Source organism: Corvus moneduloides, chromosome 4 (assembly GCF_009650955.1).
Source record: "Corvus moneduloides isolate bCorMon1 chromosome 4, bCorMon1.pri, whole genome shotgun sequence".
NCBI classification, from domain to species: domain Eukaryota; kingdom Metazoa; phylum Chordata; class Aves; order Passeriformes; family Corvidae; genus Corvus; species Corvus moneduloides.
In genome coordinates, this window is record NC_045479.1 from 35040988 (window position 1) to 35064470 (window position 23483).

Genomic DNA, 23483 nt, shown 5'->3' on the forward strand with positions numbered 1-23483 from the left:
ACAATAAAAAGCAATTTTCCACAGTACTTTTCATTTAAAGAAAGATTCCTCTGAAAGGGGGGCTTGGGGAATGGGGCAGCAAGTCTCACAAGGATTTCTGAGCTGAAAGGATCAATAGGAAACTTTCTGCCACAGGAGCAGGAAGGCAAGGCTGGTGGAGAGAGCACTGGGCAGCCTTTGGGGATGGGGCAGTGTCTGAAGACACAGGCTTGCTACAGTTAAGCTTCAATATCAGCTAGGCTAGTCCTTATTTCAGCTTGAGCACCAAAGCTGTGCCCCTGCCCTTGTTTACCCTCAGCAGCAGTAGACCCCTCCTTTTGAAAGCAAAGGAGCAGTTTCGGATACCAGAGGATTTGGAGCAGAGGATCTGGATATTTTAATGTTGTTCAGGCTTCAGTCATCATGAATATCACTTTACAGCTCGGCGCATAAACAGTTCATTTTTGAAGCATGAGAAAATGAATATATTGTAACTACATTCTAGGCCTTCTGGCCCAAATCTGTTCCTGGTGAAACTCCAGGGGCTTCAGTGGAGCTGCAGCAAGAATAAACCTAGCTGTCTAGCTGTACTTTATAATACATTATTTCTGATTAAAAGAGAGTTTACATGAAGATAAAGTTGTTTCTGTACGTATTCAACCCAAAAGGAACTCAAATTTTTTCATCTAAATAAGAGTATTGTTTATAAACAGTAAAACTTTATAGAGATGGGAAAAAATGGAAAATAAAAAGCAGTAAAAAAATAGGACTATTCACTTTACAAAAAAGAATGTAAGTAATCATGATATTGCTGAAATGATGTATTAAAGCATGACTATACACCAGAATACATACTTCTTTTTTTCTCATGGTCCTTATCATCCACACAAAAGAGAGTAATGGGGACGTGGGTTGTGGGAGGCAGACATGGTCAGGACATCCCACAGAGCAGACAACTTCTGCTTGAAAAGTCCAGTTTCATGAGCACTTTTCTAAAAGGAGTTTCACTGTCCTACTTCTTAGGAAGTTTAGAAATAACAAGTTTCACATTTCAAAGTTCAGTCATTTTTGTATTTCACCCAGGAAATAAATGTGAGAAATTTGTGAAACCCAGTGAGAAATGTGCATTTCAGGCACGGGTAGGATACAGCTGCCTCAGCCCTTGTTTACTTGGTTTCTCCTCTACTTCATGCTCAGCAAAAGGAATTTTAGAGTTATTAAACTTTTTCCAGTTGCCCTGAGTCACCATCCCTTTACTCCATATTGAGTAGCTGCATACACAGCCATGTGACCACTGCCCTCCCTGCTTTCTGTGCTTACCCTCCTGGCTTCAGCAGGAACCCCCTTTTTTCTGCCACCAGGTGTGTCTTCCGAAGGGAATTCCCAATATGAGACACTCACTTTCTCCCAGACTGGGTGTTAATTCACCCATATTGCCAGCAATCAAACAGCTTCAGATTAGTGAAGTGTCTGCTTTCCCACTGCATGAAGCACCTTCATGGGATGTGTCTTCCTTGGCCAGTTGCACAGGAGGAAGAAACTCGGCACTGGTGGTCACTCACTACGCTGTGACAAGGTAAACAGTCTCATAGAGTTTGCAAGGAAGGTGAGGGTGAATGCTTAAACTCAGGGTGAGGCCCAGAAAAATCCCCATTTAATCATGCAGGGATTATGAGTTCAAATCTTACTATTTAGGTGCTGCTGAAGTCTTCATTACTGCAGGTCTGCAAGGGAATGGTGCTCACCCATTTGCAGAAGTTTTACAGCCAAACTATTCCCATTTGGGAGTTCACAGCATTATATACAACCTGAGAAAAAAAGACCAGACGGACTCCCAGCTGCCCACAACACAATGCTCATGAAATGTGGGAGTCCTAGGATCAGAATGACAGCCCTTGGTAGGCATATGCCCAGAGGAGAAGGGAGTGTGGTGTCTGCTCCCAATATCAGCTTGATACTATCCAAAGGAGAGAGAAATATGACAGTGAGGACCAGAGCAAAGGCAGCCACCTCTAGATGACTGGCTGACTCTACTCCAGCCAGCTGGAAGGGGGTTTAATGCTTTTAAAGCTACATTTTATGTCATGTTATATGGATTTTTAAAACAGAAAATAGTATCAGTTCAAAAGCACATATTCACAGAAGATCAGAGAAATAATGAGAAAATATGCAAATTTTTTCTCTGCTGCTACTTTACATCTGAAGGCCTCTCAGAGACTGTCAGACCCAAATTCACCTGATTTAATACAGATACTGAAATACCTTTCTGATCTCTCTCTGGGCTTGCTGACCCTCGTATATCATGGTATCACCTTTTTCAAGCACAGATGAGCAATGCCTTTGGCATCATAGCCAGCAACATTTTTCAGCAGATTGCCAGGCAGTTCGTAAATGTTACTAATGCTCAAAAAGAAAACAGACTCCATGGATTGATGCTGCCTTTCACCTGGTCATGGGAGTGGAAAGCAGGAGATGTTTGAGAAAGTAGCAGTACAGGGTTTTGCATGAGATCTATGAGTGTCCAAGATGGATAAGCTCCTGGAGATAGGAAAGTGGGGCACCTGCTGGATAAAGGGAAAATATATCCCACCACATTTGGGAAGGGGAAAAACTCCCTCAGTCCAGCCCTGGTCTGGTGGATGGGTGTATCTCTTGGACTCCGTGGAGTGAACACTGTGAGATGCAGTGAGGGTAAAGGCCACTAATGAAGCCTAATCTAATACTCAACAGAAAACTCAAAAAAAGCATGTGAAAAAAACAGCTCTGCTGTCTCTTTTTTTAATCATTCCACTAATCCAATTGGGTGTAGGGGAAGCCTGGCTCTAATGCCCTGGGGCAGCAGCACATAGATGGAGGCACTGCTCACTGCCTCCACATTGGGGATGAGCCCCTCAGTCCCTTGTGCAGGGTCAAATCAGCCAGCAGGATTCCAGCCCAGTCTCCAGCTGGCCAAGCTCATTAGGCCTTTAGTTGCCAGGAAGGCAGTTGTGGCCAGCTGTAAGGCTGATACCCCATGCAGAACCTGCCGAAGGTCAGCAGTCGTCAGCTGGCCAGCTGTGAGTCCTCCAGCACGCCAAGGTCCAGCTGAGAGGAGCAAGGAGAAGTGATGAGCGAGTCAAGGGTTCTGCAGAGGAGAAAGAGAAGGTGGAGAAGGAAGTAAAGGAGGGGAGAAGGGAGTGAGGGAGGAGGTTTAGGATGGGGAGAGGTGAGCTGCCTGCTGCCTGCTGTGGTTAAGGCTGACTGCTCCTGACAAGCAGGGTGAACTGGGAAGAAGAGATGCTGAATTTCCACTGAAATGTAGCTATGAATTTGAGGTGTTCCTAGGCATATTTAGACAAGCACTAGGAATAAAGATCTCTTCATCCTCCAAGAACTAACTACTAAAAATGTATCACTTTTAAGCCTTACCACAGGAAAAGGAAGAGCTTGATCTTTTCCTACAGGCAAAATGAGTGGTTTTCCACACAAGCAACTCAAGAAATTTGAACATAAAGAAAGCAAGATTTTTGTCCTGATGTTATCTTTAAGAGACCTTTTCCAGGTTTCTATGTTAGTTTTGCAATGTGCAAATGTCCCTTTTGATCTGAATTTAAAATATGCATTTCACTAAAGATCTCTGTTTGGTTTGTTAACAAAAGATACAAGAGACTTCACGCACAAAAAAACCCAAAGGTCAGCTGCCTCCCTCAGTCATAATTTAAGCCAAATAAGCATGGTTTTCAGAGGTAAAATACAACATCAGTTGTATTGTAAAAAATGTACAGAATTATGCTCTTCCTTGCAGTGAGTGATAGTCAAAAAACTTGCTGTAACACAGCTTCTGTGCTACATTCATTATTCTGACAGCATGAGACATCCCTGCACCTGCCCACCTGCCTGAGAGGCCACTACACGCTGTCCCAGAGCCTTAAGCAATCAGACACATAGTAGGAGTTGGGATAGGTGGAGCTCAGATTTTCTAGACCACCACCTTCTTATTTATTTCTGGGTACAGCCTTCTTTAAATGAACATGCTTCATATAGAGCACAAATCCTTCTTTTCAGTTCCACTTATTAATATGATTATTAAATATGTAAAATCTGACCACAATGGTGTATCTCCCATCAGCCTTGTTGTTATTCCCAATCCATAGACTAAAGGTAGTTTCATGGTGCTCACTTCCATTGCTTACAAGGATTGTTGCACTTTTCAGCTCATGGGAGCTTTCTTCATAGCTGTCCTGTAATTGTTTCCCAGATGTGTATAGTAAAAACCTACAGCTTGTAAACTACCATAGTAGGACTTAGGAGGCTACGGACAAACATCCCACAGACAGAATGCTACTCCTCACACTCTGAAAAGCTGCTTCTCAGAAGTATTGACCTTTTTGTGACTCTTAAAATGTCTGCCAGCCAAAGAGAGGTGTACATTACCAACATGTGATTTGCTAGCGTTACTCTGCATACTTCATCCAAGATCACTTGCCAAGGTCAGCACACTGCAGAATGAAATGCTCAAAGTTCTCTAGCTTAGCTCACTTTAAAATACCATTTAAAATCATCTGCACTCCATTAAATCCTAGGCATAAGTATCCTTGGGATAGTATTTTGATTGAGAGAAGTGAACACTGCAACACTGCAGCAGCTTGTGAGGAGCCAGGAAACAAAACCAGTGATGTTCACAGTCTTGCATAAGGATTCCTACGAACAGCAGGTTCAGGAAGTGATCCCCCAGAACCAAGAAAGACTTGCATACTCCTGAAGCATCTGCAATGACAGGAGAGTGAGAATACCTAGTTTGTACCTCTGCATGACCGCAACTCAGGGGTTTAAAACCACTTTTTCTGCTCCATCATTACTTCGGACATATCTATATACACAGAAAGCCCATTCTGGTCAAGGCTCCTCCTGAAATACTCTGCAGGAAAAGAACACTTACCTCAAGGCTATGCACAAGGGCAGAAAGTAATTTTGAGGAAAGCTGGGCACGAAGGGTGGGCTGGCCTTGCTCTGTGTCAGACACACACCCTGCTGCAGGCTCAGGCAGGCAGGTGCCACCTCACCTCTGTGGCCCCTTGTGGGACACACAGTCCTTCAGTATGTTACAGGGACAGAGCCATCCCTAAGCAAAGGCTTCTTTTATCTTTGGTTCAGAGACACTGACAAAGAGCATTCAGGTGATAACTTTTGGTGACATGACCAAGCTGGGCTGGGTTCAAGTGAAAGATTTATCAGAGGTGAAATACCACTACCAGGCCCCTTGGCCACTGAGTGCTAGCAACACAAACACAAATGGCAAATACATCCTTAACCCACAATAGTGAGGTGTGTATATATCCCTTCCCACTCAGAGTATTTATCATATGAAACATTTCTGGATGCACTGAAAGAGCCCATCTCTCCATCTCATATATTGTTTTTCTTTTTCTTTTTTTTTTTTTTTTTTTGTCGGGGGAGGGTGGAGGGTGGAGGGATTGGCTAAGAAGATTTTGAATTATAACTAGAGAAGTGCAAAGAGCCGGAAATTTTTCATGATAGATAGACTTGATTTAGTGCCTGGAAGGAAATACTTGTTAAGTCTGAAGATGCATGAAGATTTGACCTGGCTATTTCCAGAGCCATGTAGAGTAATGAATTTGCATCCTGATTGGTAAGACCAAAGTCATTAGGAGCAAATAAATCTGTATTGCTTTCGGAATATTGTGAAATATACCTCGTGGCTTGTGAAAGAGATACATGAGGTTTGTTCTTACTAACTTTGCTAAACTTGTCTCTGCCAGAGCAAGAAGTAAAATTCCCCAGCACAGCATCAGAGCTAGATCATACAGTTGTTTTAAGAGCAGAGTCACCATGCAATTTTAGGGTCAAATTCTGGAATACACAGTCCATCTTCATACCCAGTGAAGAAACATGAGCTTTGCAGGGGTGGATGGGAAAGGAAGGGGGGGAGGAGAGGATAGAAAAATATTACTACGAAATATTACTTTTACTTTTGCAGAAAATAAAGGAACCGCTGCCCATAACAGGACATATAGTGTGAGTATTTAAACTTCCACGGTTTTGTTGCTCCATGAGGGGTCTCAGAATAATATGCACTGGTGGAATAAGAAAAAAGCTGCCAGGCCCCAGCTCAGCAAGACACTCCACGTGCCGGCTTGGGCCCGCCGTGGTGAGGCGGGTGCCCCGCAGGCAGGAGCCGAGGGGCGACCAAGGCTGGGTGGGGGCTCCACAGGGATGCTGGCGGGCGCCCCGCAGCCGAGTCTCGCTGCCCTCCCCCATGCCAGGGAATGCACTTAAAGAACCAGCCGGCCACACAGCTCTCTCACAGCACGTTTTATTTGCAGCGGGGTTTCCAGGGCAGCGCGTGTGTCCCGAGCCGCGGGGTCTGCCTGCCGGGATGCGGGAGATCCCGGGCCGGGGCCCAGAGGGGCTCTTTGCCTCCAGCCCAGGAGGGAAGCGGCGGCCCAGGTGCTCCGGGGCTGCCCCTCTCGCCCGAGAAGCGTCTGCAGGAGGCGGCCCCGGCGGGCGGCAGCGGCCCCGGCGGCAGGCGCGGGGTGAGGGCCCTCCGGCCCCTCATAGCGCCTGGTAGGTCCGTCGGGGCAGCGGCGTCCCGGGCGCCTCCGGCCCCGAGTCGATGCTGGCGCCGGGCGAGAGGGAGTCGGCGTCGCGGAGGGACAGCCCTGGTTCCTCCGCCGGGGAGAGACGGTCCACGATGCTGGAGAGGCAGTCCAGGCTGGACAGGGCGCTGCTCTGATCGGCGGCGTACCCTGCGCCGAGGGGAGGGACGGGGACACGGCAGCGCGTTACTGCGGGGTGCGGCGCCGCCTCCCCCAAATGCCCCGGGGAGCGGGGGGTCCCCGGGCCCCGCCTCTACCCCCCAGGCCGCGTCGGGTCGAGTCGGGCTTACCGTGGGCCATCTCGGCGCAGTAGACGGCGTCGAAGCTGCCGCCTCTCGCCGACCAGACGGGGCTGCCACAGTCGGCCTGCAAGACAGCGAGGGGCGAGTGCCGGCCCCGCCGCCCCCGCCCAGGGGCCAGCGGGACGCTCCCCGCTAAGGGAAAGGGCCATAAAGGCCGGCGGGGAGCGAGCGAAGCAGCCGCTCCCCAACCAGGCTGCTGGCGCTGGGCAGCGCCTTCCCCGTCTCCCCCAGCCTTACCCCTCTAAGGCCGCACTAAGCGGGCAGGAGAGGGGACGCCAGAACCCCGGGGGCTGGGGCGCCTGTAGGGTGCCCTCGGGCAGCGCTACCTCCGCCCCCCCATGCATCCCCGGATAGCCCACGTGCGTGCTCAGCGCAAAATCTGGGAAGGGGCCTGCTCTGAGGCAAACCGCCCGCCTTTTCCTAATGTCCGGATGACTTCGGCCCGTCCCACACCCATGGGACCGGTCCCACGGCGTTGACACGAGGGGGCCCTGCCCACAGGCCGTCCTGGGGTCCCCACAGCCCTATCACTCCTGCCTCTCTCTTACCATCCCATCGGAGCAGCTCGAAGTGGGGCTGGTCGGTTCGGAGCAACTCTGTCCCGGCAGGTGATAGTAGTTTTCTACCTGTTCCCTCAAGAGCTCCTGGAGGCTCTCGATGTATCTGATGGCGTTTCTCAGGATCTCTACTTTGGGGAGTCTTTGGTTGGGGTTGGCAGTGGTGCATCTCTTAAGGGTCTCAAAAGCCTGGTTCACTTTCTTCAGCCTCCTCCTCTCCCTCATGGTGGCTGCCTTCCGCCGGTCCATTGTGGTGGATTTTCTTTTGCAGGCTTTGCAAGCCCACATGAGGCAGTGACCAGCTTGGTGGTGGCCAGTGGGAGCTCGGACATGCTCCTCTTCCTCAGAGCAGGCGGGCTCTGGGGGCTCGTGGGCGCTGAAGGGGGGCAGATCCCTGGGCTCAAAATCCTCGGGGAACTCGCCCTCCGGAGAGGAGAGGCAGGAGCTGTCATAGAAGAGCTCGGACCGGGAGAACTTGCAGCTGTCCATCACCTCCATCCCTGCTGCGGAGGCGTCAGTGCGGGACGACGGCCACCGGCTCTCGGCGAGGCGCTCCGCAGCGCGCTGGGGCAATTTCCTCCGTAATTAGCGACCCGAGACCAAGTGTCCTTCGGCTGATGCGGGGGGCCCTTATATATACATGGAAAGGGAGGCTGGTCCGCAGCGGCCAGTCTTTATTAGCATATCCCACCACAGCCCCTGCCGGGAGCTGTCTGGGCAAGCCCCCTCCGGTCCCCAGGAGACAATTTGCTCCGCACCGCTCCTTTGGAGCGCCGAGAGACGGGCACTTTTCTAATGAAAGACCTCCCAAGAACTGCTTGCGACATCTCCGAATTTTCAACCAAGTCTGTGAATTTGCAGTTTTGGGGTGGAAAGAGAAAGAGGGGCACTGGACGCGCGCGAACCACTGACATTTCCTACTGAGCCCTTCCTCGTCCCGATGTTCCCATCTCCCGTTTCCCATGTTTCCCATCACAGTTTTCCTCGGGAGGGACACCTCCAGTGTCTACTTGCATATCCTTACCTCCCGCAGCCCGTGATCCAGATCTAACCTGAAACAATACAACTTTCTTCTTAGACCTAAGATGTGTTTATTTATCTCAAGGAGCGCTTTGTCCTGTAATTAAAGTTCTCTCACCAACGGCTCAAATTTACAAATTCGGGGACAACAATGCACAGCTACTTGTGGCCAGGAGAGACGGGGAGGGGGGAAACCAGATTTTACTGCTGTCGGATCGGGTCACAAGGAAAGGTACTCACAAAAGAAAAGCGTATGTGTTTGCTCCGAGACAAATCCCCTTCCCATTCTTTCTCCTACTCGTGTGACCTGGTGCTGCTAAAGACACAACAGTCAAGCAGTGGCTTGCTAATTTTCTGCTTTCAGGCAAACTTGTACCGTTACAGATGCGTCCCAGCTGCCAGTGCAACAAACCCCTCCTGGAAGTGTAAAATTTCTAACCCCGCAATCCCTAAGTAACTTTACACAAGTCGGGGACAAAAGCCTCGCAGAGCCCCAGCCGCAGCAGTAGCCGAGCGGAGAGGTGCAAGGGTCATTAGAGTGGTAATGAAGCCATTTAACAGGCATTTGCTAACGCGCAGGAATCCTTTGGTTTCATCCAGGTGGCTTTTGTAGCTGAGGAAAATACTATGAGAAGGCAAAGGAAACCTTCTCTACCTGGGAATAAAATTATGTGACCTAGGCTAACTCAAACGGAGAGCAAATGACCCAGCAGTAGTTCAAACGCTACGGAGCCGGTTTGTGTGCCCAGGAAAAAGGCGCCTTCAGTCAGCCTCCCTTCAGGAAGCGGTAATGTGGTGGCATGGCGAGCCGCTTGTCTTCGGGAGCCGCTGATTAAGTGAGCAAGGCAGGTAGGGAGTATCCCCTGAGAGAGATGCCCTAGCAGCGCACACAGCTGGGAAGCCCTCCGATCCGCACGGGCAAGGCAGAGAAAGGCAAGCACCTCGGCCTGGGCTGGGGCTGGAGGGAACCCATCCGTTTCCCCGCTACCACCACCCCCGAGCCCCCAAAGGCGGATTTCCACTCTTAGGCTAAAATTTTTCCTAAGAAGCAACCATGCACACACCCTTCTTCCTACGAAGGGATGCATAATTATCTAAAAGCTGGAGAAGGCTACACCTGCACTTGAGGCCATAAACGCGGGGAGCTCTCTTTGAAATGAATACTGTATGAAAAGCAGAGAGTTGATAAAGGAGTAAAGGTACAGAATGGGAAAGCTCAGAATTTCAGGCTTCTGCCACTCTGAGGTGCAGGTTGCTGTTTTGTTGGGCCACATCTGAAACAGGACAGTTCCTATTGTTTTCCTAAGACAGCATCAGTCAGGAGGGGTCCTGCTCGGCAGTAACTTGAACTCTTCACTGGGCTGTGGCGTGCACACACACAGACACACACGGACACATGCACACAATTTGATTTATCACGTTTGCGCTGGCTAAAATAGACGTGTTTACATATTTATGCTTCGTGCACAAATAAAGCTGATCTTTAAAGTGCCAGTTGCGGTTCCGATCACCTTTCTGGGTTGGTGCATGCTTGGTTTCTCTCCAAGCATGCACTGTAGATCTCCCGGTGCACAACGCCAAGCCCCTCAGTCCCGCTCTCCTGGCATGCAGAGCTTTAGCTCGCAGATTTGATTCTTAACTCAGCGGAGCTGGGGCTGTTAAGAAATGCGCTTTCCCCCAAAAGTCTTTGAAGAGCTGGAAAAATGTCTTTCCTTTTTCCTTGAATATTTTTGGGGAAATGGAAGAAAGCATCGAAGCATTTTCTTCCTGTCACTCAGGAAGAAAAAAAAAATCAGTAATTAGTATCCCTTAAGGAGCCCCCGGCTCCTCTGGTAAAGTGATCTCAAAACAAATTTGCAAAAATGCAGTAGGCGAGTGGAACTAAAGAAAGGGGAGAGAAAACACGAACTACAAGGCTGGCTAATGAGGCTGCTGGGGAAGGGCGGGGTGGGGGGCGGGGGAGGATAGTGCTGCATTTCAGGAGGCTCAAGTCTCAAAAGCGGGAGCAGCTTTAGCATCAGACACTGTCTGCTCCTGTAGACTGGTAGAGAGAAAGTGGTAAACGTGTCAGGATCCCTTTAAATTGTGTTCCTCACCCTAGCCCTCCCCGCTCCTCAGGAATCCCCGTGCCGCACCTATTCCTGGAGGGACTCCATCCCGTGTGGGCACCGTTTGCAGAGCGTGCCATTTTTTCCCGTGTCCCACGCCTTTCTGTTTAAGAGAAGAAAATCCTACCGAAACCATAAGTCACGGGACTGAGGGGGTGAGAGGTGTTTGCGGTCCCCCCGAGCGCACCCCCACCTCCGGCCTTCCCGAGCGCCTCGCGCTGTGCCCGGCCGGCCTCCACGGAGCGCACACCGGGGCCCCGTGCAGGGCGGCGAGAGCGTGTAACTTAATGCTGCCGTCCGTGGGTGCCAGCAGCCGCAGCGAGGGCTCCTCCGTGATGCCCGGACAACAAAACTGTTTCCCAGTCGGGCTGGTGGGGCCGGGCGCTTTCCAGACGTGTGAGAAACGTTTGGTTCCCCCCAGCGCTGGGAACCGTGCGCACCTAAGTAAACACATTAGTACCTGCCAGAGGGATTTGTGTAGAGGACAGCTGAAGAAGGCATTGGCCTCTGCTGGCTCCCCGGGACTCCCAGGGGAGATCAAAGGGACACGAGGGGGTTTTTAGCAGCCTTGAGACTGGGAAAAGTTGCTAGTTCCTGCTATCTGAGGGACGTCCCAGCGAGCACATGGTTCAATTATTCGACCTCCACCCTCCCTGCCCCCTACACCCATCCCTAGCTCATTCTCCACAGAAAGACGGAAACTGTGGAAAAATCGTACGGGGTCCCCAAAGCAGCAGTGGTCCACGCAGGAGTTCTCCCGTGGAAATAGCTGCTGTGTTGCCTCTTGACCGCCTTGACTTCCACCTCAGAGAATGAGCTAAGCCTGCTGCTGGCTGTCCGCTTCCCTCCCTGGACTGCGGCCGATTTTACCGAGGAAAATAAAGATATACAATATAAAAACCAAAACCAATCAATCAAGAAAACCCAACAAAACAAAATAAAATAAAAACCCAAAACCTCAAACTAAAAGCAAGTCTTTAAACACTAGGTCGCGTCACTTCAGAGAAAAGCGGTGTCAATGCGGCAGCACTGCAGACAGGCACCCCATCTTCCCCCACTTCCCCTGACTTGCCCCCATCGCTCCCGGTCCCGCAGGCACCTCGGGCGGGCGGCGGAGCTCTGCCACGCCGGGCCGGGCACCCCGCACCGCGGGCCGGCGGAGCCCCGCATCCCTCCGCTCCTGAGGGAGCGAGCAGGTGGTTCCCGGGGGAGCGCAGCAGGTAGAGGCGAGGGGGCCTGCGTTGAGCGTGGGATTTTCAGCCCGCAGCGGGGAGGAGGGAGCGGCAGGGGCACTTGCATTTGCGTAAAAACTTCGATGACTTTGTACGTGGTCCCTCCGGAAAAAGACTTCATTAAATCACAAACCTCTTGTCTTTACCCAGTTATTGCCCTTTGATTTTGTGATTCCAGGGCCCTGTTTGCTTTGGCTGGGGACTTAAGTAAAGATTATCGTTATTAATATCTAACACAAACATTTTAATTGCAAACACACTGACGACCTTCACTGGGAAGCCCGGCATGTCAGCTGCAGCCGCGGGGGTCACGGAGAGTCTCTTCGGGAGGTATTTTCTTTATTTAATGAAAAAACTCTCCTTTAGGCAAACTTACTCCAAACAATCGCTCAAGTTACCCTGCTGCTGGAGGAGGCACTGCCGTGGGGGTCCTATCGGGCGGACGGGCAGCTTGTTGAGGTGAATGCCCGGCTGCAGGCGAACCTGTCGGTTGCCCCGGTGTCGGCGCGACACTGTGGCTTTGAGGGGTGGCTCAGCACGGCTCCTGCCCTGATGCGGGCAGCGGGTCCCGTGGGGCTCGAATCGCCGTGTGAACTGTGTGTAGCCCTTCCCGCGGACCCAGCGGGGTTTGAAACAAATTAAGAAGGAAGACGACGAGCTACTAACCCGATCGGATATACTCTCTGGCTGGGCAAGTGCGTTCGCTATAGAAGCGAGCTACATGGTCTCCTCTCTCGCACCAGGTCGCAGAGGCGGCACGCAGGGATCCGCGGTCCCCGATGCACCGCTTTCTGAAGAGTCCCAGGGTTCCCCGAGGCAACGGGGTTTAATTTGATAGGAGAAAAAACGGGGAAACTGTTGCATTACCATGCCCACCACACTGTCCCGCCGCAATTACTCCTTACAACGGAGTATCTCATTAGAGAGCAATTAGAACTAGCACATGACTGGTTTAAAAACCCGGCTGGCCACGGCGACGCAGAAAGGGTGGTAAGAAGGCATGGTCGATTGGAGAGCTAGCTCTCAGGGTAGGCTCTGCCCAGAGTTTCCACCTCAGGCGGGCTTACCCGCGCCCGAGATGGCCAGGAAGGGGAAGACCTTCCCGAAACGCGACAGTGACCTTTCAAAAAAACAGAAAAAAAAAGAATAAATCAAGGGCTAAAGTTGACGAGGAGAGCGCACGCAGGTAGAGTTGAAGTGTCCTCCGTTTACTTGTGCAGGCTCTCCGGCAAGCCCCGTGTGTGTGCCAGGGGCAGAACGCGCTGTTCCCTGGTGGTCGCCCCTTCCCGGGGGCACAATCTATTACAAACCGTAACGCTCTGAATGTGAGCAGCTCCGTTCCCCCATCCTCAGAGAGGCTGTGTTTTTTTACATCACTGAGTGAAAGGCTTCATATGCTGTTACCCCCCCACCTCTAAACCCTTTCGGTCACTTAACTCTTTCCTCCCCGAAGGACCCCATTCCCTTCTCCCTCAGGCTCAAGGAAGTCAAGGGGAGTTACCTTTCCTGGGAAGAAACCACAGCTCCCTCCAGCCCCAGAGGGAGCGGGTTCCTGTCACAGCCACTTGCTGCCCCGTTAGTGCAGCAGGCCCGTCATTTTTGCGGCAGACAAGCCCTTGCGTTCAAGTCCTCGGTGCCGAGAGAAGGTGAGACACACTAAGCTTCTCCCAGCTCAAGAACCGGGGCAGGAGCCCGGGGCGGGGGGGACGGGCGGGGGTATCTTCTTGCATGCCCAGTTTCTAACCTCACCTTCCACGTGCAGGGCAAGGCCGACGAAGCCTGGCAAGGTACTCGAGCGGCACTGTTGGACATTTTAGGGGAGCAGTATCGCTTTCCAGGAGGACGTGCGTTCTGCAAGCACGGCGAGGAACCGGAGCACTGCGGGCGGCCGGAGAGGTGGCGGGTCCTGCCCGTACACCCACCCGTGCCCGCCCGGGAGCCCGCAAGGAGTGGGTGATTCACACCGTGGGTGCGGCTCTAAAGAGGGAGAGACTGTCCTTAGAGGAGTAAACGAAGGAAATATATGTCCCCTGTCCTGCCTCCAATCACACGGTTCGTGCTTCTGCTACGTGGGTCTGACTCTTCTGGCCTTCATCTCGCTAAAGTCAGTGGTGGGTTTTAACTCCAGGATCGGGTTATTTTATGAAATTACGGGGAGGGGAGGAAAACACTAACACAAAGAGCTTTATTTTACAATCCAAGAAATCCATCTGTTCTTATATACAGTATCACATTCCACCATTTAAATATATATGTTATGTTTACAAAAGAAAAGACAGTACTGAAATTATTTACAGGAACGAAATGAGGCGGGAACTCTTTAAATATGACTCACACGAAAGGCAACCAACAGCTTCACTCAGACAGGAATGAACTTCCCGGTGAGTCTCAGACAAAGCGGATCACCGGTACACAGGTAAGTATCTTAAATTTTAAAAAAAGGGAAAAAAAGAAAAAAAAAAAAAGGGGGAGGGGAAAGGAAGGGTGGTCTATGCAACACAATTTAAAGAAAACAAAATTCGGGAAAAGAAAGAAGGCAAGGGGTAAGCCTGGCTCGAGTCAGTGGGAGCCATTTTCTTTGGGGTGGGTGTACCTCGATTCGATCTTAAAAAGGCCCCTGCTTGGGCTTTCCACTGTGTGAATTTGCTTCGTTTCTTAGTTTAGAGGAAAGAGGGTGGGGGCTCCGTCTCCGTTAAATATACTACCACAAAACCGGGTTTATTTCTCCACCGCTTCCTCCGCGCTGGGCAGTTTGGGCTCGTCGGAAGAAATACTGTCCACTATTGAAGAGAGGCAGCGAAGGCTGCTGGAGGCCGACGACTCGACAGCGGAGACGCCTGCTCAACGAGAGAAAAGGCATTAAAGAGCAGACCGCTCCTCCTCGCCGGGCCTGTGGCGCGGGGCTCGCGGCTGCCGGAGGGCCCGGGCGCAGGAGGGAGCGTGGGAGCCGCAGCGCCGGGGCCGCGGCCGTCGGGGCGGGGGAAGGGGGCTCGGGCCCGCGGCCGGAGGGCGAGCAGGGCCGGCAGGGCTGCGAGCGGGGCCCGCGGGGTGAGTTACCTTCCTTGGGGCTGACTCCTAGGGCTCGGGAATGGTCAGAAACGCTTTGCCAGTCGGAGCTGCAGGTGCTCAGGAAGTCCGAACTGGGGATCTGCGGCACACAGGCGGGGGCGGGAGCAGGGAGACACGGGGAGAGGACGGGTGTTAGAGGGGAGGCCGCGGCTCCCCGGGCCGGACCGGGCAGGCAGACCTCTGGAGGCCCGAGGACTGGCAGGTTCCCCGAGGAGCGCCCGCCGGCCCTGCCGGCCCCCGCAGCGGCCTTGCCGAAGAGGAGGAGGAGGGAGGGGACGGCGCGGCGGCGCTGCCGTGGCGGCGGAGGGGCCAAGCGGCAGTGCTTACATTTCCCTGCTTGGGGCTGAAGCTGAAGGGGTCCCCCCCGATCTCCTGCATTTTCTCCTGCTGATCCAGCCTGTGCAAGAGGTCCTGCAGCCTCTCGATGTAGCTGATGGCGCTCCTCAGTATCTCCACCTTGGGCAGCCTCTGGTTGGGGTTCGCCACAGTCCGCCTTTTCAGAGCCTCGAAGGCTTCGTTGATCTTCTTCAGCCTTCTCCTCTCCCGCAGGGTGGCTGCTTTCCGTCTGTCCGTGGGAGCCGACTTTCTCTTGCAAGTTTTACAAGCCCAGATCAAACACTGGCCGGGGAAGTGAGGGGGTTGTAGTCCCGGGGGTGCCAGCACATGCTCCTCTCCGCTGCTGTCACTGCCAGCCTCTGGCTGCATTTGGTCCTGACATGGAGACAAGGTGCCATCGCTGCCTGGGTACAGCGGGGATCCCTCAGCCATCTCCAGCTGCTGCAGGGCTCCATTCTCCCCGTCCAAGTAGAAGAAATAGGAGCCAGTTTCAAAAAGGTCCATCATGCTGTCCCTCGGCCTCTCTGCCTGCTTGAGTTGGGTGGCAGTCTCAAAAACACCCCGAGGAACAACCCAGATGGAATTTAATTAGTGCAGTGACATAAGTCCCCCCTGCTTTATATAGGAGCTGCTGAAACCCTATCCAACTTTTAGCTGTCGCGGTGTATCACCCTCCAAAACTGATTCCAGCCAGTCTCCCGGGCGCTGTCCTGAGAACATCTCCTATTTAGAAGGGGGGGGGGGGGGGGGGGGGGGGGGGGGGGGAGGGAGGACGGGACAGGACGGGACACGAGAGGTGGGAGACAAATCAGAAAAAAAAAATTTAAAAAGAACAAAAACAACCGTAAAAAAAATACAACCCAACTTTCCACCCTCCTCCGAAAGCCCGTGAGTTCGGGGTGCAGTGAAGGGACGCGAGGTGGGGGCTCGGGAGCAGCGGCCCGGCGCGGCGGGCGGCCCCGGCCCCGCTGCCGAGCCCTCGGGGGCGCAGCTGGAGGACAAAGGCGCGGGGCTGCGCAGGGAGCCCTCCCCCAGCCCATCCTCACACCCCCGGCGCACGGTCCCTGCCCGGGGCTAAGTATAGATCTATAAGGAGAGATTTCAAAGGCAGCCATTACTTTCCAAATAGGCGGGTTAATATTTTCAGAAGAAGCCCCTGCTATTTTCCCCCCTCCCCGCCCCCTTCCCCTTGAAGTATGCCATTCCTGTGACCCAAGCCACTCGGGCCAGCCCAAGGTTAGGAGCCAAGCTCGCTGTTCCTCCACACATGGGGAAGGTTGCCAAGGCAGAGCTGGGCTGCGATGATGAGGCACCCACAGACAGTGCCCCTCGGCTTAGCCTTTCAGTCTGAACTTTCCCACGTTGCCCATGAGGTGACAGGAGTGATTCCAGGTGACTGGGTTGCAGTGTGACGGGGCTCTCTGGACAGCCCTTGTCCTTGACGCTGTTTAGTGCAAGCAAAGCCCAGCCATATGGTTTAACTGAAGTTTAATCCCTTGGGCCTGGCAGGGTATACAGAGCTTCCTAGACACTGAGACAGAAATGGAGCTTGTGATCACCCTCTGTTAGCTTATACTGTAACGTCACATCATGTCTGGAACTGTCTGACATAAAGAAAGAGGATGGGGAAAACGGCTGCTTTGCCTCTTTTCCAGCACTGCCTTGTGTTCTTTAAGTACCATGTAATGTTTTTATGCTCGTGTAAATATATATATGTGTGTGTGCGTATATGCATATGTGTCCATATCTCTAGGCACACACACATGCATATGTATGTATATTTATGTGGATAAGTAAGTACATTCCTGTGTGCTTATGTGTATACACACATGTAAGCTTTTTATAGAAACAGTAATACATGAAGATGAAGCACCTGCAATGGTCTTATAGCTCTCAAATGTAGCTCCAAACTTCATCTTTCTGAAGGCAAATGTAGTGGTATTGTTCATTTCTCTAAAGCTACAATGAAATTAATCGTTAACTTGACTGGGTCTCCAAAACTGCAAACCAATTTTTTGGAGTACAAAAATCTTTAGCACTAAGAGTAGTTGTAGTTTTGTTTTCACCACATCAGTGTTGTTGGAGTGGATCTCATTTCTGCTTTAATGAGGCAGAACAATATCCAGTTTTGGATGAGACAGAGAAATTCAGACTGTTCTCAGCAAAACTAATTTTCATACTATTCCACCACTGAGGTTTTTTTCCCTCTTCAGATTAAAGAAAAGGCAGTCTGGCAGTTAAGGCACTGACCATAAGAAACAGTTTCTCAGTTTCCATGTTTTGCAACTTGCTTTCTGTTTGACCTTTGACCAGCCACTCACTTTTCCTGTGATTTAATTTTCTACCTTTAAAGAGGGATATAATGTTGACCTTTACCCATCCCTTGTGTCTCTGATTTAATTTGCTAACTGTCCACAGAGAAGCTACCCCTCTACATGCTTTCAGGTATTACAGGGGTCTCTGTCCCATCGCATTAATAATGGTAGTAATAAAAAACCCCAAAGCAGCAACAACAAAAACCAACCAACCAAACACAAACAAACCCCTCAACAAACAAAAAACCCCCAAATGCCACAAGCCAAAAGAGTGCTGATTGTTTAAATTTTTTTTTCACATTTACTACCCTCATTTTTTTTCTTTTAATCTTTTGCTTCTTCAATACTACTCTGGGAATATTTGGAACAAGACAGACGAGATCAGTCTATTGGTAAGGTGTACAAATGAAAATTTAGTTTAAAGGAGAAAGATAATTACCAAATTGTTGTTGGCCTTTCAAGAGCTTTAAGAGAACTCAGCAAGTTGGGAAACTGTAAGTTTAGGAGCCAGATGCTCCTGCTGCTTTCAACAGATTTTTTTTTAAACAGGAAACAAAATCAGTTCTTTCTTTCCAGCACTTAGTGACAGAGTAAACAGAGTCAGTTCCTCGCAGTGATGTGGGCACAGCATAATTAGTCCTTTGTAAGACTAATTGATAGGAGCAAAACTCCTAACAACTGTAAATGAATTTTAATTTGAATGAACACAATGAGTTTCCCCATCATATTAGAAACTTGAATTTTGCTGTATCTCCCACTCCAGATCCTTGGTTTATATAACACAGCTAGAAAACAGCCCTAGCACATATGAACAAAATATCCTCAGAGATGTTCTCCATTACAAAGCTGAGTCAAGCGGAGTGGCCTTTTTTCTCTTCGTGCCTTGTATTCCCAATCGTGTTAGATATAAACATAAAGACATAAGAGGAAGTAAAAGCATGTGAATAAGAATAACTGGACATAGAATTGAAAGGAGGATCACTGCTGAAGTCTGCTTGTAATTTCAGTCCGCTTGATAGAACCTCACAGAAAAACTTACTCTGAAGCCACTTCTTTATTCAATTGTTCATGCTTCCACACGTGGTAGCTCTACTGAAAATACACGTTCAGCATATTTATATAACTGTGATGTGCTGTATTTGGTCTACAAGGTCTATTATCCTTACCAAAGAAGTATTTCAGACAGTCAGCGAGTTGTAAATTCAGTAAGTGGTCAGGATGACCAAATCCAAGAAAGATGCACTGCATTTTAAGTCACAGCTGGTCTCCAGGAGTTAGATCCCTTCAAATTCACTTTTCCACATACAACTTTTCTGGATAACTGTGGTTGAATAATAAGCCTGGAACTGCCTGGGTCACTCTTGACATATTTAAGCAGAAATTTAGTAGAGAACTATAGAGAAGTGTTTTGTCAGCTAGGACCTACTTAACACTTTATACCATTCCAAATATCTCCTTTTTCTCCTTCACTGTTCTCAAGATTCTTCCAACCACAGGCACAGTGCATTTTAAATCTTTGATCTCTTTGGCACTTTGCAGTGGCATTGGTAATCAGTGAGAATCCATCATATCCATTCCTATGTGTCACTGTGAAAGCACACCTGGGTGAAGGTGAAATTTTCAGCCCTTGTTATAGCCCTATTCTACTCATACAATACCTCATTTGAGAGATGGGTAGATACTTTGGCTACGAGGATAATGATTCTTAAATTGCTTCTTGCAGATTTCTGAAATGCAGGTTACCAGTGTAGGTCCAGCTGTGGGCATAATGGGGCTCTCAGAGTTTGTCTTCACTTTAGAAATGGAAATCTTTCTGTTCGCATTCTTACTCTCCTCTTCTTCCTTTTACACTCATGTTCAACAACATCTTTCTTAGCAGAAACTTTCAGTATATTTTATTGTTAATACAGGATGTTGTTCTTCTGCCTTTGTCTTTTCAAAAGGTTTATATTCTTCTAAACATGTTTCTGAAATCCCTCTAACATTTGACTTTATATCTTCTACTCATTGCTATTTCTAACATCCTTTTTCTTTTCCCCACAGGAAAAATAACACCTTTTAAAATTGTAGCATTTTTCATCTAATTTCTCAACAGAAAAAAAGAAAAAATGCTTTCCTCATTACTGTCTCTAGGCAACCACTTGAGTACTGAAAACCTCTTTGCTACTGGAAACCTCTAGGCTCTTGCTCTTGTTGTGTTCTCAGTCTATTCCAGTTTACACAGACCTTCTCAAATGAGTTTAGTAGGTTGTTCAGGTAAGGGTAGGTGGCATGTCTAGAAATATGTGTTACTACCCATGTTTTGTTGTCACTTGTAGCCTGTGTGGTAACATAATTAGGACACCAGTCTAAGCTGTTAGAGGGTTAATTGTCTGTCATTCCTCATGACGTGTCAGTAGGTGCACTCAGATACTCACCCAGGATGTGTTTACATTCTCGTTTCAGTTTGACAGGAACGCCTTTGTGGAGCAAATCTCTGACTAGCCCCAACTTACTGCACTTTCCATACTCTTGACAGGGTGCTCTCAAGGGTGCGTCATCTGGGTTCTGTTCATGAGAAACTAAGTTAGAAGGCACCCTGAAATGTTAAGGGGACGCTGGGTCTTCAGCACTGATAGGTTTGACAGATCTGTGCTTGGCTCACCTATATTAGCTGCTAACATTTGTAGTCACAGTTCTTAGGGAACAACGAGACAAGTGTGATTCGCTGCTGAAATAGAATATTATGCTAAGGATTGCAAATGGAGGATTAGAAACTTCATCCCTCCTTTCCCTTCAGAAGGATATTTTAAGCATCTACTTTGTAGCATGTTTGAAATGGCTGACAGATGTGTAAGGGGAGAGTTGGTGCACCAAAGATTGGTAGTCTGTTAAAAAGCATGTACCTATTTCTGAATCTACAACATATTACAGAAATGTTTGGTAAATAAAGATTAGAGATTTGCCACGAATTTTCTTCAAAGTCTGGGCAATGGAGGCTCTATGAGGCACCAACATTTTTTATGCCGACAATGACCTATGGGAAATTTAAGCAAAAGAACCTTTCTGACATTCATGGAAGCATAATTCCTGGTACTGGAACAAAGCATATGGAACTTCATGGCTTTTAGTATGTAGCACCACTTCTCAGCTGAATTCCATTAGCTCTTCTTGCCTTAAACTGAATTTCACATAGGTCTGTAGGGATAACACAGACCAGCTTTAATTCTTGATGGTAATTTATGTATGTTGTTAGACTTATCTGACTTTTGTTTACCTAGAATTTGTTGTTTACTTGACCCTATTCAAATTCTGCTTGTCCAAGGTTACTATTTGATGATATGCATGATATTATTTGCATATCCACTATGTCACACGCATTCTCACAGGAGATTTAGGAACTGATTAGAGGAAGTGTGTGTGTACTGTACATGCCAGTGCTTGTATATAAGTATGTGACACTTTAAAGAATTTAAAAGCACATGGGAGCAACCATCCCTCAAATGCAAGTTTTACAAATAGAGTAGTGAGCAGTGTAGTAGTATATGCTCTGGAGCTGGGGAGCCAGAAAGGTAGAGACCTGGAAAAGAGAACTTTGTGAAAATTTACAATCTTTGTAGGGGAAGACTTAAAAATTCTTATTCACAGAGGTCTTGACTGTTATAGCTGTTCCAAATTATTGCTGTTTGCCTTTGATTGGATATGGACTTTAGTGTTCATATCAGTTACAGTCCTGTTAGTATCTGAGAGGTGCAACCTTGCTAACTAAACAGACTTCTCCAGTTCAATATGGTAAGATAGGGTTTCATTGCAGCTCTCATGTTGGCCAGTTATGAGACACAGTTCTAAATGGCAGATGCTTTAATGCCTGTGTCAGGGTCTACAGTGACAAATAGTCACCACTGCACAAACACATTTATTTTACTACAAGACGATTTCCTGGGGAGGAGGGAGTGCCTATCAGAAACTGGAGGCCCATTGCACTGTTGCTGGCTGGGACAAGGATTTTCTATGGTTCTATCCTCAAGCAGGGATTCCTTGCAGGAAGAAAAGGAGTAATAATGGCAGATGTCTTCTACTTGTGATTAGGAAAAACGCAGGGAACATGAAATGTGACATGAGTACAAGACACATTGTGTGTTGTACAATCACTTGTTACCATGCTTTTTGTAGTTACATGAAAGGCTATTTTTAAAGTATATGCTGATTTGTCTCTTTACACTACAAACTGCTGGAAGCGTAAAATGCATTTTCACACCATGTTGTTTCTGAACATGATGACTGTGGCATCTAAACCTAATCTCAATCAAGAGGGCAATAGTCAAACCATAATTCTGCAAGTGAAAGGAAGAAAAGGGTATGTGAAGGGGTAGCTTCTGCATCCAGCACTGGCTGATCACATCCCTGCTGTCTATGTACAAAAGAAGAGTTTAGTGCTCAGACTGTGGAAAAACGACAGCTTACTGCTCTGGGCCTCACAAGGATTTTTTGCAGAGCCATGGGCCTTCATGGAAAACTGGAATGATAGTGGCTAGGAAGTGGAAGCTCTGGAGATGCACTGAGAGTAATGAATGCACACAATTCCCTCCTTAGCAGTAACATAGGGATTGTTTAAAACAGCACACCACGAAACCACAAAATGATTATGCCAAATGATATTTCCTTTCTTTCAAAAGGAAAATAGCTGCTGTTTTTGGAAAATAGAAGCTATTAAGATAAAGTCATCTGGAAATAAATTTGCAGTAATGACCTTGAATATTGTATCCTGTTGTTACAGAAACTTATTGCACAGCTGCAAAACTTTTTTAGGCTGTGAAGGTCACTCAGTTATTCGTCTGTGTGACATTTAAGGTACATGCTCATATACAAGGTTGGTTACCTGTGATCTGCCACTCCAAGGAATACAACAGTCTGTACTGTATTCCTTCGCCTCTGTGTTCTGTTCATGTCTCATCATTTCACTTTATAACTTCTGCATGTTTATATACTAAGGTTTTATTTGCTTTGGTATTCCTGAAGGCTCAGAAACATATTAAAATACACTGGGATATAGAGGTTTTAACATGGTTTCTTGAATATGACATGGGTACGTGGAACAATAAAAAATCTGCAAATTTATTTTTTGAGTTTTTTGAAATAAGTAGATGGCTCTGATAACTACTTCTGTACCATGTTAAAACACCCTGGTGATATTCCAAAATCCAAAGTAGTCTTATGGTCTCTCCTAAAAGAGTACATGACATTTCTCAAGGTGTGGAAAGAACCTTGGTTGAGCTGATACTCTTCCTTCCCTATGCAATTCATAAAATATAAACAAAGACAGGAATGAAAGTGGTGTAGTACTCAGAGATTCCATATCACAAAATGGGTCTTAACCTTCACATTCTAATCAGATTTCAAAAAAGCATGCCGAAAATCCACTTGTATTTAATTTTTCACTAGACTGCTCTGGACAACATTTCAGAGAAACTGCACAGACTAAAAGATTGCCAGATGCCTTCTTGGCCAGAAAAAAATCATCCAAAATAAGGCTTCAACTGAATCGATGTAAGCTTGTGGATTTTTTGAGAAAGTGTATTGATTATATTTTTGGGGCAATTTGAAAATTAAACACTGAGGAAAAGTTTAGAAGAAGAAACATATTCTATTCTGATTAGATAAACCACCCTGACAAAATAATCTTAGATCTATGTTTTGAAACCGGTAACTGACAACTTATAGCTATGTTTAGACTCAGAGAAAATCGTGAGAAAAATTTTTTTTGTGAAGTGTAAACCAGCTGGCTTATACCAGAATCTGTCAACCTGTTGTGTCATTATTTGTGAATAACATTCATGTATTAGAGCAGCCTAATAGAAGTGTTTGCCTGGAAGTGTATGCTTTACAATTATTACTTTGAAGTATTAGTGACTACTATAATAACTAAGAAATAGAATATACTTAAGTTATTGTTCACTAGCAATTCCTAAATAAACTCCGTATGACCAATA

At 48.2% G+C, this 23483-nt stretch overlaps 2 protein-coding genes across 2 annotated transcripts; both read right to left on the reverse strand.

Moving 5' to 3' along the window:
* Positions 1-6271: 6271 nt before the first annotated feature.
* Positions 6272-9290, reverse strand: MYF5 (myogenic factor 5). The gene is made up of 3 exons (XM_032107884.1): positions 7426-9290; positions 6866-6941; positions 6272-6725 (listed from the first exon to the last, which is right to left on the reverse strand). The coding sequence occupies exons 1-3, from the start codon at positions 7930-7932 to the stop codon at positions 6532-6534; spliced, it is 777 nt and encodes a 258-aa protein (XP_031963775.1). The 5' UTR covers positions 7933-9290; the 3' UTR covers positions 6272-6531.
* A 4667-nt stretch (positions 9291-13957) lies between these two features.
* MYF6 (myogenic factor 6) lies at positions 13958-16251 on the reverse strand. The gene is made up of 3 exons (XM_032107824.1): positions 15191-16251; positions 14852-14942; positions 13958-14631 (listed from the first exon to the last, which is right to left on the reverse strand). Exons 1-3 carry the CDS (start codon positions 15704-15706, stop codon positions 14513-14515), a joined length of 726 nt encoding a protein of 241 aa, XP_031963715.1. The 5' UTR covers positions 15707-16251; the 3' UTR covers positions 13958-14512.
* Between the last annotated feature and the right edge of the window lie 7232 nt (positions 16252-23483).

Bases quoted from the DNA above. Each gene is read 5' to 3' on its own strand.
- MYF5 (XM_032107884.1), bottom strand. From the start codon at position 7,932: ATGGAGGTGATGGACAGCTGCAAGTTCTCCCGGTCCGAGCTCTTCTAT. The intron at 6,942-7,425 runs GTAAGAGAGAGG...GCTGTCTTGCAG, and splicing joins CGAGCTGCTCCGATGGGATG to GCCGACTGTGGCAGCCCCGT. The intron at 6,726-6,865 runs GTAAGCCCGACT...CCCTCGGCGCAG, and splicing joins CTGCGCCGAGATGGCCCACG to GGTACGCCGCCGATCAGAGC.
- MYF6 (XM_032107824.1), bottom strand. From the start codon at position 15,706: ATGATGGACCTTTTTGAAACTGGCTCCTATTTCTTCTACTTGGACGGG. The intron at 14,943-15,190 runs GTAAGCACTGCC...TGTGTGCCGCAG, and splicing joins TCAGCCCCAAGCAGGGAAAT to ATCCCCAGTTCGGACTTCCT. The intron at 14,632-14,851 runs GTAACTCACCCC...CTCGTTGAGCAG, and splicing joins AGGAGTCAGCCCCAAGGAAG to GCGTCTCCGCTGTCGAGTCG.